General features: G+C 45.8%; 1 protein-coding gene across 1 annotated transcript in view; it reads left to right on the top strand.

Moving 5' to 3' along the window:
* Positions 1-17,842, top strand: part of LOC148453970 (uncharacterized) — a 110,705-nt gene that overhangs the window by 31,033 nt on the left and 61,830 nt on the right. Inside the window, exons 5-7 of the mRNA XM_088461438.1 lie at positions 3,870-3,994; positions 11,293-11,356; positions 12,813-12,862. Of these exons, the coding sequence (XP_088317564.1) occupies positions 3,870-3,994; positions 11,293-11,356; positions 12,813-12,862 (239 nt within the window). The remainder of the gene's footprint in view (positions 1-3,869; positions 3,995-11,292; positions 11,357-12,812; positions 12,863-17,842) is intronic.

Raw genomic sequence — 17,842 nt, 5'->3', positions numbered from 1 at the left:
ACTCCTTGGGAGTAAGTAGTGGTTCTTCGTTACCTCCGGGGACAGTCAATGGAACCGCTGGTTGTGATAGCCATTACATGGTCTATTGCTTAGGCTCTCTCTTTCTCTCAGGGTGTTTATATCAACCAGGAGAGTGTCTGAATTGGGAGCGTTCTCATGTGGCTCCCTCTTCTGGAGGGCATCATGTCAGGGTGGGAGTTGCTCTCGCCCTGTGTTTCTTCTTAGTGGTTTTCAGGTTCCATATTATTCTGGAACTTATGGTACGGCCATTCTGTCCCCAGTCCTCTCGGCTGGTGTGGCCTCATTGACTGTGGTCTGGCCTCTTTGGATTTATGTGATCCGTTCAGGTTCCTTACGGAAATCGGACTCCTTATTGGTGGTCTGAGATTTCTGGTTTTCACAGGAAAGGATGGCCGGCCTATAACCAAATGTTGACTTGGATGGCCTCGTAGGTCTTCCTCAGGGGCCTACCCATGGGTAGGCCTTCCTGTTGTTGATGCTTGTTTTTTCTCGGGCCATGTGACCCTCGTGTGCGGCTCGCTGTGGCGCCTCGGCTGTTTTGCCTTACTAGGTGGCCACGTGGTCTTCTGTCCACACCTTTTTAAGGTTCTAGGCATTGGTTTCCTTTGCCTCTCAGGATGCTTCCTTTTTGGCGACGGATTCTCCTCTCAGCACAGGAGCGTCCCCACCCTTGGTTGAACTGCTTTGGGACATCCCCAAGGTCAACCCTGTGGACCCCCTATGGACCCTGAAGTAGAAAACAAGAGATATGGTAAGAACTTACCTTTGTTATCTCTGTTTCTACGAAGTCCATAGGGTCCACAGGGCGCCCGCCCTGACGCACCTGGCTTCATATGGGCTGTGTGGCTGGTCACCGGTTTTCCGTCTCCCATTTCGGTGAGTATGGTTATTGAGTGTTCCAGTTTTCTCTCTCTTTTTCTCTCCTCCTCCGGCCTTTGGCTACTTACAAACTGAGGTGCCTCTGGCTTGGGGGTGGGGTTATAGGGAGAGTGGACCCAGTGCATCCTGGGAGCTAAAAGCTTTAACTGCGTGGTGCCCGGATTTGGTTCCCAACCTATACCCAAGGTCAACCCTGTGGACCCTATGGACTTCGTAGAAACAGAGATAACAAAGGTAAGTTCTTACCATATCTCTTGTTATTACATACACACAGTGAGGGCAGTTATTGGTGAGTAGCATATATACAGGGGGGGGATTATTGGTGAGTGGCATATATACAGTGGAGGGCAGTTATTGGTGAGTGGCGCATATACGGGAGGGGGGGAGTTATTGGTGTGTGTGTGTGTATAATATATATATTACATACACACAGTGAGGGCAGTTATTGGTGAGTAGCATATATACGGGGGGGAGAGTTATTGGTGAGTGATTGAGAGAGATATATATATATATATATATATATATATATATATATATATATATATATAATCTCACACATGATACACAATGAAAGATGCCCCCCCACCAATCTGCAACACAACTCACCCGGCTGCCAACCTGCAGTGGAACTGTTGGCAGGTTCTCCCACCACCATAGGGACTTTCCCCTTAGTCAGTGCACCAAATTGGGTAAACCTGTAGGGGGACCTACAAGTCTACCATGCACTATAAGAGCCCCAGGACGGGGTTACAGGTCTATCTACTCTATGTGTTAGCTAGGAAGCGCTATAAGGCACAGAGCCCTAGCCTCTTATCTTCAAAGTCTGAGGTTCTCATCCAACTCCTCCCTGTTGGACACAGACTGCATAGGCTCTCTGTCAAAGTTGACTCTGTGGGCGTGAGGCCGTGGGGCCGCAGCAGCCCCTGCGTCATACTGCAAGCGGGTCTCCTTCAGGATGGTGAAGTAGTGCACCCTACACGGCGAAGTCCTCAAAGTCTTGAGGCCTCTGACAGAGGACCTGCAGCAACTCCGTCAGGCTGGGCAGGATCTCAATACTCATCGTTGCCTGTGGGGCTCTGTCCCCTCTGGCTGGCACTCAGCCACGGTGATGTGGCCCGGGAGAGAGTCTGTCCTTTGATTCCTCCATTACACGCTGCAGCCACTGTGGGGAGGCAGATGCAGCTCCGGCTTCACCTCACATAGTCGCATGCTGGTAGGAGGTGGATCCACACTGATTGAATGTGGTGAGTATGCACTACGACCCGCCTACTCCTTTACAATTAGAATTATTTCTACTGTTGTAGTACACCTGGCTCTAATAAAACCTAGTTGCCAGGACTAGAATCTTGGTCGCCATGGCGACCTGGCCCCCAGGTTTTGTCGAGCCCTGGCTTAAAGCATATAGAGCAGTTTGCTCTATGGCCAAAAGTTTCCACCAAATAGATCAGCTTCCATAATTTTAAATGACCAAGGCTTGGTGGGTTACCTGTAGTTTTAGGAAATTAGCCAGTATAATAAGTAACATGATTTCTTGATGGGAGTCGTCTGTGTAGCCAAATGTTTACTAGTATGTATTGGAGTCCAAGGAGTAAATTTACTAAGCTGCGCTTTTCAAAGCCTCTAAATCCAGTTACTGAAACCACTAAAGATGCAAAGTGGCAATAATAAATTACAAAACACGCCTAGTTTTGTATTTAATAGTATTGCCCCTTTAAATCCACAGCTGAAACTAGCAAAAGATAGGTGGCTTTGAAAAGCTCCACTTAGTTGACAGTAAATTACTAAGTTACCTTTACCGTCAGTTTTAGGAGGAACCTTCTCAGTGATATCTAAAGGGACTGATTACACTGTACAACAAATTAATACTTTTAATTTGTTTCCTTTCTAAAAATAGTCATACATTACTAATTTGAGGTCATGAAAAACTAAAATGATTTCAGAATGTTTTTACTAGCTCTATTATTTTGAGCTAACTACTTGCACTATACTGTATGTACATTAGTAATATAGTCATAGTGAAAAGCTATTTAAAAATCTGATATTTTCTTGATATAAAATAACAGTAGTTCTAATTCAATCACATAAGAAAACGAAGCAAACATACAGCATACGAAAGTACTATCTAATATAGTGGCCTATTCATGGGGGTGCTTTCTCTTTGCTTGTCGCTTGTACTCCTCTTCTGGGGCATCTCTTGTCACTGTCCAACAGTAGTGACTCACCTACCCTGATATCTTTGTTCCATTGCTGAAATGTCTTGGTGGAATTGCTCACTATGCTTGTCACTCAGTGCACCACAGTAATCTTGTGTGGGTAATCGCGTGAATCGCATATATTTGAATAGGGGAGGGGACAAATAAGTGATTCATTTAATTGGGTCATTAGACCCCGCCACCTCTGCTCAGAACTCAAATTGCTGGTAAGATTCTCTCCATTCTGCCCACTTCACTAGGAATACCCCTACATCGTCATAAATGGGCTATATCTCGGAAATCAGAGCTAACTGAAAGTTTTAAATGTCGTATTCATTCTTTGCATGCTGAAATCAATTAGAAGTAACTATTTTCACATCGGAAACATTTTCATTGTTGTGCAGTGTTATTAATCAGACTGAGGAGTGTAGATGTTCATGGACGTCAAAAACTACCTGTTAACCTCCAGTTTAATTTTATTCTGGGAAAACGCATATTCCTTTTTCTTGCACTTGTAACTTGACATAATATCCAATCCCTATTTTATTGTTTAGACCAATACAGTCTACTAATAATCCAGTGCCTATTTGTTTAAAATTTCTGTATGCCACAATATCATATACTGATATTATATATGGTCTTTATTTTGGTAGGCCCATATATGTGAAATTCAGCAATGCATGTAATGGTACTCATTAATCCTTACATCACAAATATTTTGGAAACGAGATCTGTGCTAATAAAACATTTACTATGTGTTCAATAACTTTCTGCCAGGTTCCTGTTCTCCAAATTGAAGAAGGTAAACCAGGGCCAGATGACCTGCAGAAAATATTAACGTTTCTCCATCAGCTGCAAGCAAGACAAGATCTACTTGATACAACTGTGGAATCTCTAAAAAGGTACTGAAGGGGCACTTAATTGGAGAGCTAAACTCCATTGGGATTTTTTAATTAAACAGGCATTAAGAATGCAAAAATATATAGATTGTGCTGAACGTTTATTCATTACTATTTCAGTGCAATGTGTATATCCAGAATGGCATGTTTAACAGTAATGAATGTCCTGAAATATTGCATGCATTTCTTAGTACTCTGCTCTGAACAACCTGTTACAACATTGGAACAAAAGATCATTCGCTTTAATTTAAAGCAGCACCTTTATCCTTTCGAAGACTAACGACTCCGCAAATCTGGAGGTTATGCTGACTATGCTTGAGATGTACCAAATCTTCAAAAGAGGACAGGTGGAGAAGTTACAAAGTTACCCATAGCAACCAATCAGTTTCTAGCTTTCATTTATCAAGTACATTCTTTAAAATGATAGCTAGAAGCTGACTGGTTGCCATGGGCAACTTCTCGACCCATTCTCTTTTTCATACATTTTACCATATGTGTTTTAGGGGAGGGGTATCAAACCTTCTAAAGAGGATGGGTTGAAAAGTTGCCCATGACAACCAATCAGCTTCTAGCTATCATTTTAAAGAATGTACTTGATAAAAGAAAGCTAGAAGCTGATTGGTTGCTATGGGTAACTTTGCTAATTCTCTACTGGCTCTGCTATGTTTGTGGAGGGTTTAGTTTAAGTATCATCTCTCTTTAGTCCTGAGATAGATACTCTTTGGATCTTTCCTCGTTAGAGGATATGGAAGGTCCAGTGGATTCAGACCAGGAAATATCCTCATTTGCTGAGGGGGAGGGTACTGCTAATGCTCAGGGGTTGAGACTTTGGTCCAGGCAGTGTGACAGTTACTTCACATATACAGATGTGTCCACATACATCAATCTTCCATGTGCTGCAAGTCGCCCTACACAACGCGGGAACTCTGTGTGACACTGTAGTGCTGAGCGTCTTTACGTGCAACTTTTTACCTTCATATGCGTCTTATTTGCAGAGTGATGCGAATAGTTGGCACAAACCACTTCTGCTGGTTCAAATTATATGTGGCATACCTATGTTCTGTGTGCGGCTGCGGGTATAACTGCATACAAAACACTACTTTAGTGTTACAGCTGCTGACACTGTAACGTAGCGTATCTCATGCAGATACACCCGCAGATGCTCACAGAACATAGGCATGCCGCTTATCATTTGAAGATAAAAAGTCGCACAAAAAGATGCTCTGCGCTACCGAGTCATGCAACAGCATGGCGCAACTAGAAGGGCTGTTTAGTGAGCAAGGAGGCTAGATGTATGAGGACACATCTGTAGGATGAAGAGGATCCTAGAGACTGTACTTCTCTCTATTCAAGAGGAAAAATAAACAGCTAGTTTATTTTACTGTCTCACCTCAGTTGGGTGAACTTTTAATTGTAGCCTGTACTCGCATTAACAAACAGTTTTGTATTTCATAGAGGTTACATCTCTTATATCCACTGCCGACGGCAGACAGGGTTAGGTGGGAGTTTGCTCCAAAAGTAGCCCCTATTTCCAGATAATCAAAATTAACTACTAATCCTATTCTAGGTGGTGAATCTTTGAAGGCTAGGAGGATTGAAGTCACCTTAAAATTGGTCTTGAAAGTGGCAGGGGACTGCTTGAGGCCTATCTTTGTGTCTATCTGCGGTAATAAGGTGGCAGATCAGCTGGAGGAAGGTCTCCTATCTGGGAGTCTTAGAGGACAGTTACACTCTGTAGAGGAGCACATCGGGAAGCTGCTAATGACATTAACTTGGTTCAGGCTCAGATTTGAGCTACAGCAGTGGCTGCATTTAGGGCTGCTGGCGGGCGGATACAGAGTCTAATAGGACTCTTGCATCTACAGGGGAATGTTGTTTGTGCCGGAGTTGGACAAAACATTTTTCTTGGCTTCTGCACTCTGGCATTCATACGCTCGTCTGCTCCAAAACAGAAGGGACTGGACTATTGGTCCTTTCATTCTCTTTGATTCTTAAGGGCACAGGGTTTGGTAGGGCCAGGGCCTTGCATTTGGTCATTCCAAAGTTTCTTTGGTGGGTAAAAAAGGTCAGCACGCTGACAGCTGGCATGACAGTAAGGACACCCAGTCAATGACACTTGTTACGCTTCAGAGACCAGAGGATGGAGTCTACTTCAGATTATTGGGTAAGGAGAAATCCTATCAATGTGTTATATTATAGGCTTAGCTGGTCCAGCCCCAAGGGGCTTTTCTTTAATAGATCTCTGAAGCCTCTAGGATTGCAAAGAGCAATTCAGGTTTACTTGCCACAGAAATGGCAGAAATTCCTGTGAACCAGAGGGGGTCAGGATTCTACTCCACCCTCTTTCTGGTTCAGAAACCAGACTGATCTTTCCAACCCATCCTCTGTTTAAACTTTTTGAATGTTCATCTCCAGGTGGACAAATTCAAGATGAAATACTTAAGGGCTTCAAGATTAAATACTCAAGGGCTATTGTAAATGACCTGTAAAAGGAGGATGTAGTTCAGATCCTGGCGCACACAATGCCGCCGGAATCCCCACAAGGGTCAGAAGCCCGGCTTGACAATCCGGCGGCTGCTATCCCGAAGGAAAGGTTTAGGGTTAGGCTGCAAGAGCAGAGGGTTAACGTTGGGCTGCAGAAAAGGTGAATTAAGAGTAAAGGTGCATACACTCGTAACGATTTTAGTAGCAAACGATTGTCAAATTTTCACTTGAAAAGTGAACGATTTTTTTGAAGTGTAATGAACGATTTTTACGACAAACGAAAAATGTTCCTTCCCTTAATGAAAATCGTTATGTTGGTCAGTCTGAAATGAACTACAAACGGGAGCGCACTTGAACGATTTTCGTTCACTGTTATAACTCAGGAACTGAATGATTTTTTTTGAACAATAACGACGTAGTTATAGTTAAATCGTTCAAAAATCGTTGTGTGTGTACGCACCTTAAGGGTTAGTTTAACTACCTGCAGGCGTCCGCATTTCAACTGTTGGGATTCTAGTGTCGGTATTGCGACCGCTGGAAATCTGTGTGCGCCGGGATCGTGTACCCAACCCTACAAAGGGGGCAATTATATTTTCAATAGTTATCAAGAATGCAAAAGAAATGGTAGTTGCTCAGATCAGCTTAATTGCATAGCACAGGTGCTTGTAAAGGGCGGGGTTTACTCTGAACACAGGAAAAAAAAGGAGATTTGCCCCCCAGCACACTGCAGCAAAACAATACTTAAATCCTACATGATAATAGCGATTCAGAGGTATTAGTTACATACATTTGCAAATATATGAATAAGCACCAGGCCAATCGTCAAGGCTCCTCTATACTGGCGTCCCTAGCATTAAGGGGTTCACGTCCGAGAAGCAAGGCACCCCAAAAAAATTCCAACCAAGGGCCATCCCCAGGGCATCACACGAAAAGGGAAAAAGGTGATAGTGAAGTATAAAGAAAAGATGTGTAAGTATAAATCAATAAGTGTTAATGAAATATGAGAGAATTTAAATTACATAAATAATATACAAACAAATAGAAAATTTATCAAGAATGTTTCTTTGCATGTCCTAATTTGGAAAGGACATCAGTCCGTTCTGAGGTATACAACCTCCTCCTGTTTTACAGTTCTGAGCCCTTCTATTTGGCACAGCTCTAATGGTATTCACAAAGGCTTACTGAACAATCAGGGAGGGGCAAGGAGTATTCGAGTCATAAAGGACACTGTCAGAATCATGATGTGGGCTGAGAGAGAGGTTTCTTCTCTTCCTCCAAGAAGTTCTAGAAGGGTTACGCCTAGGATCTTTAAGGGTGCAGGTATATTTGTTTTTTTCCAAAGGTTCAAACTTTCCAGTGAAAAGTTTGTTTAACCTTCATATGTTTACCTGGGATTTTATTTTGGTACTCAGTGCTTTGAAGCATCCACCTTTTTAGGCTTTGTAAGAGATGAATTTGTGGTTTCTAACCTGGATGGCAGATGCTGTTTCTCCATTAGTGTTTGTTTTTTTTATGAGATCTCATTTTCTATGAAGATTGGGCAGACTTGAGGACAAAAGGCTTGTTTTAACCTATGGTAGTCTGTAGATCATATCTGAACCAAGTGTTCCATCTTTATACAGTGTGGGCTCTGGGCCTGATTCAGACCCGGTCGCAAGCGCTGAGCGCTCGAACCGGGTCGATGGTGGCCCAGAGCGCATGTCACAACGGAGCCGGCTCCGTCGTGCGCATGCGCGAGACCCGGATAGCGACGGGCAATCCGTCGCTCCGGGTCTCGTACCAAAGGGGGCGTGCTGTCGATGTTGAGTGACAGCACGCCCCCTTTGGTGGGTGGGCCCGGGGGGGTGGCTGCCCAAACGGAGGCGTTCCCATGTGAACGCCTACTGTTTGGGGCCGGCCCCACTGACATCACGAGTGATGTCAGTGGCAGAGATTTCGGCTCTGTTGCAGCTGAAATCTCTCTGGGGCTTGCGGCAACGAGACCCTACCACAAGGGTCTCGTTGCAAGCCCGATGGTCGCGATGGTCTTGACCATCGCGACCATCTTCCTGTCCGCTCGCTATAGCTGTGGGTGGTCACCCACAGCTATGCGAGCGGCCAGGGGGCCGTTCTAAAAAAAAAAAAAAAAATAGCCCGGCCCTGATTCAGAGCGAGCGCTCTGTCAGAGCGTATAGCTCTGAATCAGGGCCTCTGTGCGTTTGTTAAATGTTAGAGCTATCACTCAAGGCTCGCTTACTTCTATTTTCAGGTACGCTGCTGGTTTGACTTCTGTATTTACATGCTTTTATAATGATATTTGAATGTCTTACTTTGGTATGCTAAGTGAAATTGTGTATGTGTGCACTTTAATATATTGGTATTTGTATTGTATTAAACTGGATTACATTATGTTGAGTCTCCTTCCACATGTATCCTAACAATTTGGGAAAGTGCACTGGGAATAGAAACCCATGATTTGAAGATGGAAAGAGATTTTACATGCTTAACTAAAGACTTACATTGTACAAAGGGAGTCCTTTACCCTGATTTTAAAGTGTGTATAATCTTCACTACGTGGGATGTCTTTCCACTGTTGGAGCACTGTCTTGAGAAGAAAAATTTAACAATAAACCTTTGGTGTTTCTTGGGTAATGACACTAACATTTCTGTACACTTAAAATGGTTTTAATATTGAATTTATTATTTATGTCAGGGGTAGCCAACCCTGGTCCTCGAGAGCTACCAACAGTGCATGTTTTCCAAGTTTCCGCAAGTGAAATTATCTCCACCTGTGGATCTTTTCAAATGTGTTAGTATTGAATACACCTGTTTACCAGCTAGGTGGTCTGGAAAATGTGAACTGTTAGTGCAGGGGTAGCCAACCGCAGTCCTCGAGAGCTACTATGTTGTCCTAAGGTACATCTGATATTAAGATTATAAACGACTTCAATGTTAAGGGGAAGGTTTTTTTTTTTTTTTTTTTTTTTCAAGGCAGTGGGGAGTGTCTATGGTGTTCAGTATCTTAATACCTTTCTAGTACTGAATAGTATAAACCAGAGGTTCCCAAACGCCGTCATTACAGTCCACAATTTAAGGATATCCATGCTTGAGCACAGGTGACTTAATTAGTATTTCAGTCAATTTGATTTAACCATCTGGATATCTGTAAAACCTGGACTGTAATAGTGAAGTTTGGAAACCTCTGCTATAAACCAATTATCAGGGTCCGACAACACGGGTATCTAGCAGAGCAGGCTCATGGTTTGTCAGGGATGTAGTCAGCATGCCTCCACATGGTATGCCGACGGGATCCTGGCTCCAGAATACCGACCGCTGGCATGCCGAAGGTAAATATTGGAAGTGGTTCGGTAGGGTTAGGCATCGGGGAGGTTAGGTTCAGACATTACGGGTGGAGGTTAGGGTTAGGCACCGTAGAGAGAGAGGGATAGGGTGAGGGTTAGCATACCAGCCAACAAGTGTCTATGTTAACCCTGTCTGGATCCCGGTGTCAGGGTTTTGACCACTGGTGTCCCGACTGTCGGCATTACATCCCGGTTTGTCAATATGAGAACTTGGGGACACGCCTAAAAAAACAGAGTGAGTACCTTTTACTTTTGGGCAACAGAGGATATTCACTACTAGATTATTCACAGAAAACTAGTGGAAACCTATGATTGGGAGGTAGATACAGTGTAATATTGCATAATCATTGATACATATTTAGCAATGTGCACTTTGTGATTGCAACTGATTTCACTGTGGTTATTTTTGTGTTCCTCCTTTTGAGCAACTGTGAATCAAAATAGCTGGGCATCCATATAGACACAACTCCTAATCAAAGGATCCCCAAGAACTTTGTTGGGGTTATTTTTTACTGCGTGAGACAAATCTGTGAAGAAAATGTTCATTATTTTAAACTCTACAGGGGTTTTTTTTTTTTCCCTTGTATTTGGAGTGGGATGTAGTCTGGAAGCCGACGGTCTAAATACCGACCGCCGGCTTCCAGACAATGTAATCCCGACTAGGGACGAATGACAGGCGTCTAAATCTAGACGCCTGTCATTTGACCAACGTCGGGAGGCCGGCGCCCGGCATCCCGATCGAGCGGAAGCCGGGCACCGCAGCGGACAGCCGCGAGGGTGGGGGGTAATAGGGTTAGGTCTAGGGCTCCCGGGGGTCACTTAGGGTTAGGCACCCCCCCGGGAGGTTGGGGGGAGGGAGGGTTAGGCACCCCCGTGGGGAGGTTAGGGTGAGTCGCCCCCCCCCCCCCCCCCCCGGGGGGGGACTTGGGTTTAGGCAGCGGGGAAGGGGGGGTTAGGGTTAGGCACAGGGGGGGAAGGTTAGGGTTAGGCACACTAAAGGTGGGTTTAGGGGGTAGCATTAGATTAGTTTATACTTACCTTTATTACGATCGGGATTTCCTTATTTGTCAGGCAGCCGTGGTAATACATATCACACCCATTTGGCTTTTATTGAATGAAAACCATGTCTAAATATTTTATTTTCTATACACTACCGTACAGGCAACAATAGACCATACAACATAGCATTATGATTTTTGAATGCCATAGTGTAAGTTATGCTACTAGAAACAGTTGCTCTTATTTTGATTAACGTATGACATTTACAGTAACAGCCTTGATACTGAGAACATATAAGCTATAGGACATAAAGTCCCTTAAGTAAAGTGTGCCAGAGAGACACACAAACTAGAACCTATATGTGAACCATCTTATGGGACAGCTCTGTATTTAGGTCAAAGTAATAAGGGAAGAGCATTATTATAAGCACAGTTACCTTAAGTGTCATATACCATTTTTTCCTCCTTTTTAAATTAGGGAAAATGAGGCCTTGTGGAAAGAGGTCCTACAGTTACGTCCACCGCAGACACAATTTGAACATGTGAGTACCAAGTATTTTATTAATTTGGAAAACATTGGTAGATGGCAGGAGACCTATTTAAATGCACATATACATACACACTTGTATTATGATGGCTGAACTTTTAAGGCAACTGTACTAGACCTTCCCTTCAGAAAACACTATTCTTAAATCCAAAACTTCTGTTGTATCCATAATGTAGGCTTTTTACGGTCAGAAAGTGAAACTTAAAAATGTATTAGAAATTTCAAGTTGGTTGTCCTAGTCCTGTTAGAAGACCAAGGGCAACTGGGATAACACTGGTTATTTTAACATTCTTTCTTCTCATGTACCACCCTTGATGTATGAGAATTAAGCACACATTTTTACAGACCTGAAATTGTAGCATTGCAAAGGTTAAAGGCTTTTGAGTAGTAACCACAGTAAGAATTGCTGTAGATGTGAATTTTACAAAACAAGTGACACACATCCTTTTAAGGGGGTTGGCCATTTTTGGACAACTCCTCAGAATTAAAATTGCTCCCAACACATTGGCCTGTATTCAGTTGCCGGCGAAAAGTCCGAATCCACAAAAAAATATCGCAGATGACGTCATTTTGCCAGGCGGAAAAGTATCGCCGTATTCAATTTCAAAGATTTTTCGCGTACAATGCACTGTAATAGGCAAAAAGTTTTGCCTATGAATACCCGGCGGAAAAGAGTGCAGTATTATGGTTTTGGGGTGCAAAGGTGCGGAAACTACTCTGCACCCTTTGGACAGCCCCCCAAAGGACCTGCATAAAAAAAAAGGAACACCCCAAAAAAGCACTTTGAAAATGGGGGCGAAAAAGTACAAAGCGGGGGTACAAACTCAAAAACTAGCAAAATAGACTTTTGGGGGGTCTGCAAGTATGGGGGAGGTGTTTTTTGAATGCAGGTGTTTGCTGAAGGTGCGTTTTTTTGCGCAACTTAACACTAGACTTTACCGATTTTTAATTATGCTTGCACCCATTTAAAGTACCCCAAATTTGACAGGACTACTTATTTTCACCAAAAAAAACTGCTTAATGCTATTCTTCACCACTTGTGCAAAGCCGCAATTTTGGAGTAATTGACAGCACTTAAGTACCCCAAATAGCTTCAGTAGGGCTAATCGGGGACATCTAGATTGATCCCCAATGTTAGTGCATCTTTTGGGGGGTGTCAGGCTGATTTCCCCAATTCTGCCAACACTTTTCGCCTGTTATTTTCGCCGGGACGCGTTTTCGCTTACTTTGGAATTGAATACGGCGAATAGCGGGAGTGCGCACGATACTTTTTCGCATGCAAAACTGGCAATGTCGGCGAAAGTCCGGCATGTGAAAAATTATCACAGGTGCGAAAACAATTGAATAAGGGCCATAGTGTGTTCAGCAGAGCTCTATTAAAGGTCGCTCACATTTTGAAATTGAGCAAGGTGCGGGACTAGTACTTATTACTATACTTGTTTTCTTTTTAGGTAGCTTCTTCTCAGTCTTATGACCAAATGGCATCTTTGCAAACAAACCAGTAAGTAGATATTGCATTTGATTAATCATCATTTTAGGATAGACCTATATCTTATTGCTATGATAGCATGATACGTGCCTTCTCTCTTAAATCCTCCTTCTCTTTTAAGTTGGACAGACAGGTATATATAAAGTGGTTTTCCTTGGGTCAATTTACTGTCTCTAGCATAAGTATGGGTAGCTAGTGTGTTTATTTTCTGTAGTGCAGTGGCTTAGCTTCCTTAGGTCCTGGCGAGGCATCATCTGATACTGCAAGCCGAGGACTGTGCTGTTTCCCGGGAAGACCAGTCTAATACAGTACTTCTGAGTACTCCAGCACAAGCACATGTGCCACATCATTAAGGAAGCGTCAGGCATAAACCGTGCAGGCAGAGAAAGGATTCAAAACCGCTCTAAGCCAATCCCTAAAAAGACAGTGCTGTTATGTACAAATGGAAGAAACCGCATCAGGAAGCAAAATTTTACCTGATCAAAAAGCACCCATTTGTGTTTAACCCAAAGTTGTTGGTGTTTGTGCTGTGCACTACTATACTGGATTGATAGGTTTAGTTACAGCAAATTTTTATCCCTTTATGGCGCCACAAGGGTTCCGCAGCACCTTACAAATGAGCAAAACAAGAAAACAGTAACTTAGAGTACAAAACAATGCAGGACAAGGACATGATTTATAAACTTTGCTGCACCTGCGATTATGGCACTCAAAGAAGCAGCAGGGCAGTAGCAACCAAAGGTTAGGTATCGTTGTAGGGAGTAGAAGAAGCACCAGAGAGAAGAGGGCCCTGCTAGTGAGAGCTTACAATCTAAAGGGGGTGGGGCAGGCAGACTGGTGATACAGATGGGTTTAGACAGTGAGGAATGAGCAGTGGGTTAGGATGAGAGCTGGATGGCTTTGATGAAAAATGCGTTTTGAGAGTCCTTTTTGAAGCTTAGTAGAGAGGTGTAGAATCTGATGAGGTGAGAATTCCAGAGGTAGGGAGCAGCACGGGCAAAATCTTGGAAGCGTGAGTGGGATGAAGTAATCAATTGGCAAGAAAGGCGGCTTTCATTTATGGAGCAAAGAGGGTGGGAGTGTGAAGGAATGTGAGGTTAGAGATGTATATGGGATGTTGTACTTTTGGAGAGGAAGATCAGCCGGGCAGCAGCATTGAGGACTCATTGGAGTGGAAAGAGGTGGGTGTGAGGGAGGCCAGATAAGGAGGTTGCAGTAGTCGGTAATCTCGAGATGACCAGTGACTTGATGAGGGTCTTGGCTGCCTCCAGGAAAAATACAGTGCCTTGCAAAAGTATTTACCCCCTTTGCATTTTTCATGTTTTGTTGTCTCACAACCTGGAATTAAAATGGATTGTTTGAAGGTATGCATCATTTCATTCACAGGACATGCCTACAACTGTGAAGTTGTGTGTTTCTACTTCAGGGTCCATAGGGTATCCACAGGATACCTTTGGGTATAGGTAATGACGTCAGGCATGGACACCACAGAGTTAAATTTTCAGCCTCCCAGGATGCACCAGGGTCCCTCTCCTATACCCCACCCCCAAGCCAAGGCAATTCAGTTTCGTGGGTGTCCGGCCAGAGGTCGGATTACATTCACAGAGGGGGCTGTAAAAGCCCCAGAAGATTTCTTCAGAGTGCAGCTGTGGCTGCACAAGATGAGCCTTACAGCATGGACAGTCAGTACTGACGTCCATGCTGTCGCTCCTACACCCCGCCGGTATCGATCCGGGGATGCTGATAGGTAGCTGGGGTCACAGCTAGCGGTGACCCCGGCTACCTGGACTGTGGCCGGATGTACCGGGGACAAGGTAAGCGGCGGGGTCCTGCGGTGGGCACCCGTCGGTAACAGACCTTTTTGGTCCCCAGGTAGGGGGCTCCCTGGGGACCGGCTGCGTGTGGGGCCAGGTACTGATCCTGCGCCTTCCACTAGACCACCAGGGACAGCGGACCGCAGCATGTACGGTACAGCGCAGCGTCCCAGTGGTTAATAGCAGGCCAGGGGAGAACGCCTTCCCTGTCTCACAGCCGGCGTCTCCCCCGCTGTACAGTGCCATTCCACAGCGGTCTGAGCGGGCTGTCAGCGCTCCTCCCCCGGGCTCGCCTCCTCTCTGTTCCTCGGTGGCCATTTTCTCCCTGCATGTGCTGGGGATCGCAAACGCTGCTGGAAGCTGATACAGGTGCCATTGCGGTCCGGGTCCCCCGCATACCTCCCTTTCAATTAAGGTCAGTGTATGCAGCACTGTTTCCTACCAGGCTCTGGTCTGTGTAGTTGATCGCATTGCTTGTAATGCAGGATGTTATCTTTGCATTGTATGTGACTTAAATGGTAGCGCTGTTTGCCTGTACTTTCATTTCTGACTGTCAACCATTTTCCTATCCCTGTTCTGCTTTTGCTACAGCCTTTGCGGTGCGGTGTTGCAGGGTGTTTATTACCTCACAGTAAATGTGTTTTTTCTGTGTGGGAAGTCACATACGCTCCGTTCACACTCCTCATGTCGGAAAGTGAACGAGGATATCCTCTTCCAGCTATAATGTACTGATCTAATGTGCAGTTAGCGGAGGGATATGTAGATGCTGAGGGTTTATGGAGGGCATGTTTATTATATATCACGCCCCATTTCTGTCACCGCCCTCGGCTGGCTAATATGCTTACAGCCCTTGTGGGCAACGCTCCCTGTGTTTCCCCATAGGGGTTATCGCAGCGAGTGGTGGTTTCATCACATGCAGGGGTCCCTGGGCAGTTGATGGTACCCCAGTGTATCCTGTTTTTCGCCCCCCCAGGTCTTGCAGGAGCCTGTGGGTGAATTTATTGTCCAAATGGTATAGCACCTGATGGACGTTTTACAGGGGGGAGTCACCATTTCGGCCTTCTGAACGGCCTTTCGGGTCTCAGAGGGCTAAGGATAATAAGGACATGACGTCTAATGACGGTGACATTATTGACTTTTTCAGACACGAGCCCCTTAGTGCAGAGGAGGCGTAGTCTGGGTCTAAAGTCTATATACCTGACCTTATACGGGCAGTCCGTGCAGCTTTGGTTATTACATATCCCCCGTGGCTAAATCCAAATATGCCTTCTTTAAGGATAAGGGTGTTGCCACTGTAATTTCTCTATCTGGTCAGGTGGATCATTTAGAGGAGGCATGGAAAATCCGGGTGAGCGGTTCCAGCCTCAAAAACGGTTGACCTTTTGCATACCCCTTTGCGGATAATTACTTTTCCGAATGGGAGTTACCTTTACGGGTAGATTCTCATGTTACACGCCTAGTGAGGAGTGCTACGTTGCCCATGCCCTTCAGGTCCTCCTTGAAGGAGGTTACAGATTACAAGGTGCAAATATATCTAAAATCCAATTTTCTACTTCAGGGTCCATAGGGTATCCACAGGATACCTTGGGGTATAGGTGTGACGTCAGTCGCAGGGCACCAAAGAGTTAAGCTTTCAGCCTCCCAGGATGCACTAGGTCCCCCTCCTATACCCCGCCCCCAGGCCAAGGCACCTCAGTTTAGTTTGGTGCCCGGCCGGAGTCGGGTGCACCTGTTGGAGTGGGGGCTAGAAGAGCCCCTGAAGCTTATTCTTCATGCAGCTGTGGCTGCACAACTGGATGAACAGCATGGACAGTCAGTCCTGACGTCCATGCTGTCTTCCCTACACCCCGCCGGTACCAGAACGCCGGTACTGATCCGGGGATGCTGGTGGGCGTCTGGGGTCACAGCTAGCGGTGACCCCAGATGCTCCGGACCATGGCCGGATTCAAGGGGGACAGAGGTAAGCAGCGGGGTCCCGCGGTGGGTCCCCGCTGATCACATGGTCCTAAGTCCCCAGGCAGGGGGCTCCCTGGGGACTGGCTGCAGCGTGGAGCCAGGCGACCAACCTGCGCTTCCACTACCCCCTGGGACAGCGGACCGCAGCAGAGCGGTAGCGCTGCGGCGTCCCAGGGGTTAAATGCATGCCAGGGGAGCGCGCCTTCCCTGTCTCACAGCCGGCGCCTCCCCCGCTGCACACAGCCCTCTCTGCACTGTGCTGACTGGTCCTGTGTCAGCGCTCCTCCCCCAGGCCAGCTTCTCTCTGCTCCTCGGCGGCCATCTTCTCTGCAACGCATGGTGAACGCTGCTGGAAGTCTGGAAGGAAGCATCGTGGTCTGGGTCCCCCCGCATACCTCTCCTCCGCTGTGGCTCAGGTCTGTGTATGCAGCGCTGTGTCCTACCAGGCCCTGTGTCTGTGTAGTTGAGTGATCAGCGCTGTTAGTGCAGGAATTGTTATTTCTCTGCATTGTATGTGACTGTGCTAGCGCTGCCTGTAACTATTCTTCACTAAACTGTCAGCTTTATTACTGTCCCTGTTCTTTCTGCTAAAGCCCTTGCGGTGCGGTGCTGCAGGGTGGTCTCTCGCCTATTTAATACTTAATTGGTGAGAGAGGTCACATACGTGGTGCCATCATGTCTGAAAGTGATTTTCCCCTCCGGCTACAGTGTACCACGTGCAAAGTACCGTTAGCGGAGGGGGAGGGTAGCGCGGAGGGCCTTTGCCGGCAGTGTTGTCCATGGCGCGGCCTATTACGGTTACAGCACTGGTACAGGAGCCGCCCTGGGCTTGTTTCGCTCAGGCGTTAACAGCTTTAGTGGGCCAGTTAGCTCCGCAGCCCGCGTTTACTCCGATGGGTTTGTCCCAGCAGTCTGTGGTGTCGTCACCCATGCAGGGGTTCCCACGACAATTGGTGGTACCCCACAGTCTCCCTATTTCCCCGCACCCGGGTTCTCAGGAGCCAGCGTGGGTTAACTCCCTGACGAGTTCTGTACAGCACTTGTCGGATGTGTTGCAAGGGGAGTCTGTGATGCGGTCTCATAAAAGGCCGGTGGCGTCTCTGTCCGCTCCTTATGAGGATGACGAAGGGACGTCTGATGATGGGGAGATTCTAGATCCTTACGATCAGGAACCTTTCCATACTAAGGACGCTGATGCTAAGTCCAAAGTATATATTCCTGG

Source organism: Taudactylus pleione, unplaced genomic scaffold (genome assembly GCF_031769625.1).
Source record: "Taudactylus pleione unplaced genomic scaffold, aTauple2 ptg001049l, whole genome shotgun sequence".
Classification (NCBI taxonomy): domain Eukaryota; kingdom Metazoa; phylum Chordata; class Amphibia; order Anura; family Myobatrachidae; genus Taudactylus; species Taudactylus pleione.
This window is presented reverse-complemented; position numbering and strand designations above follow the sequence as displayed.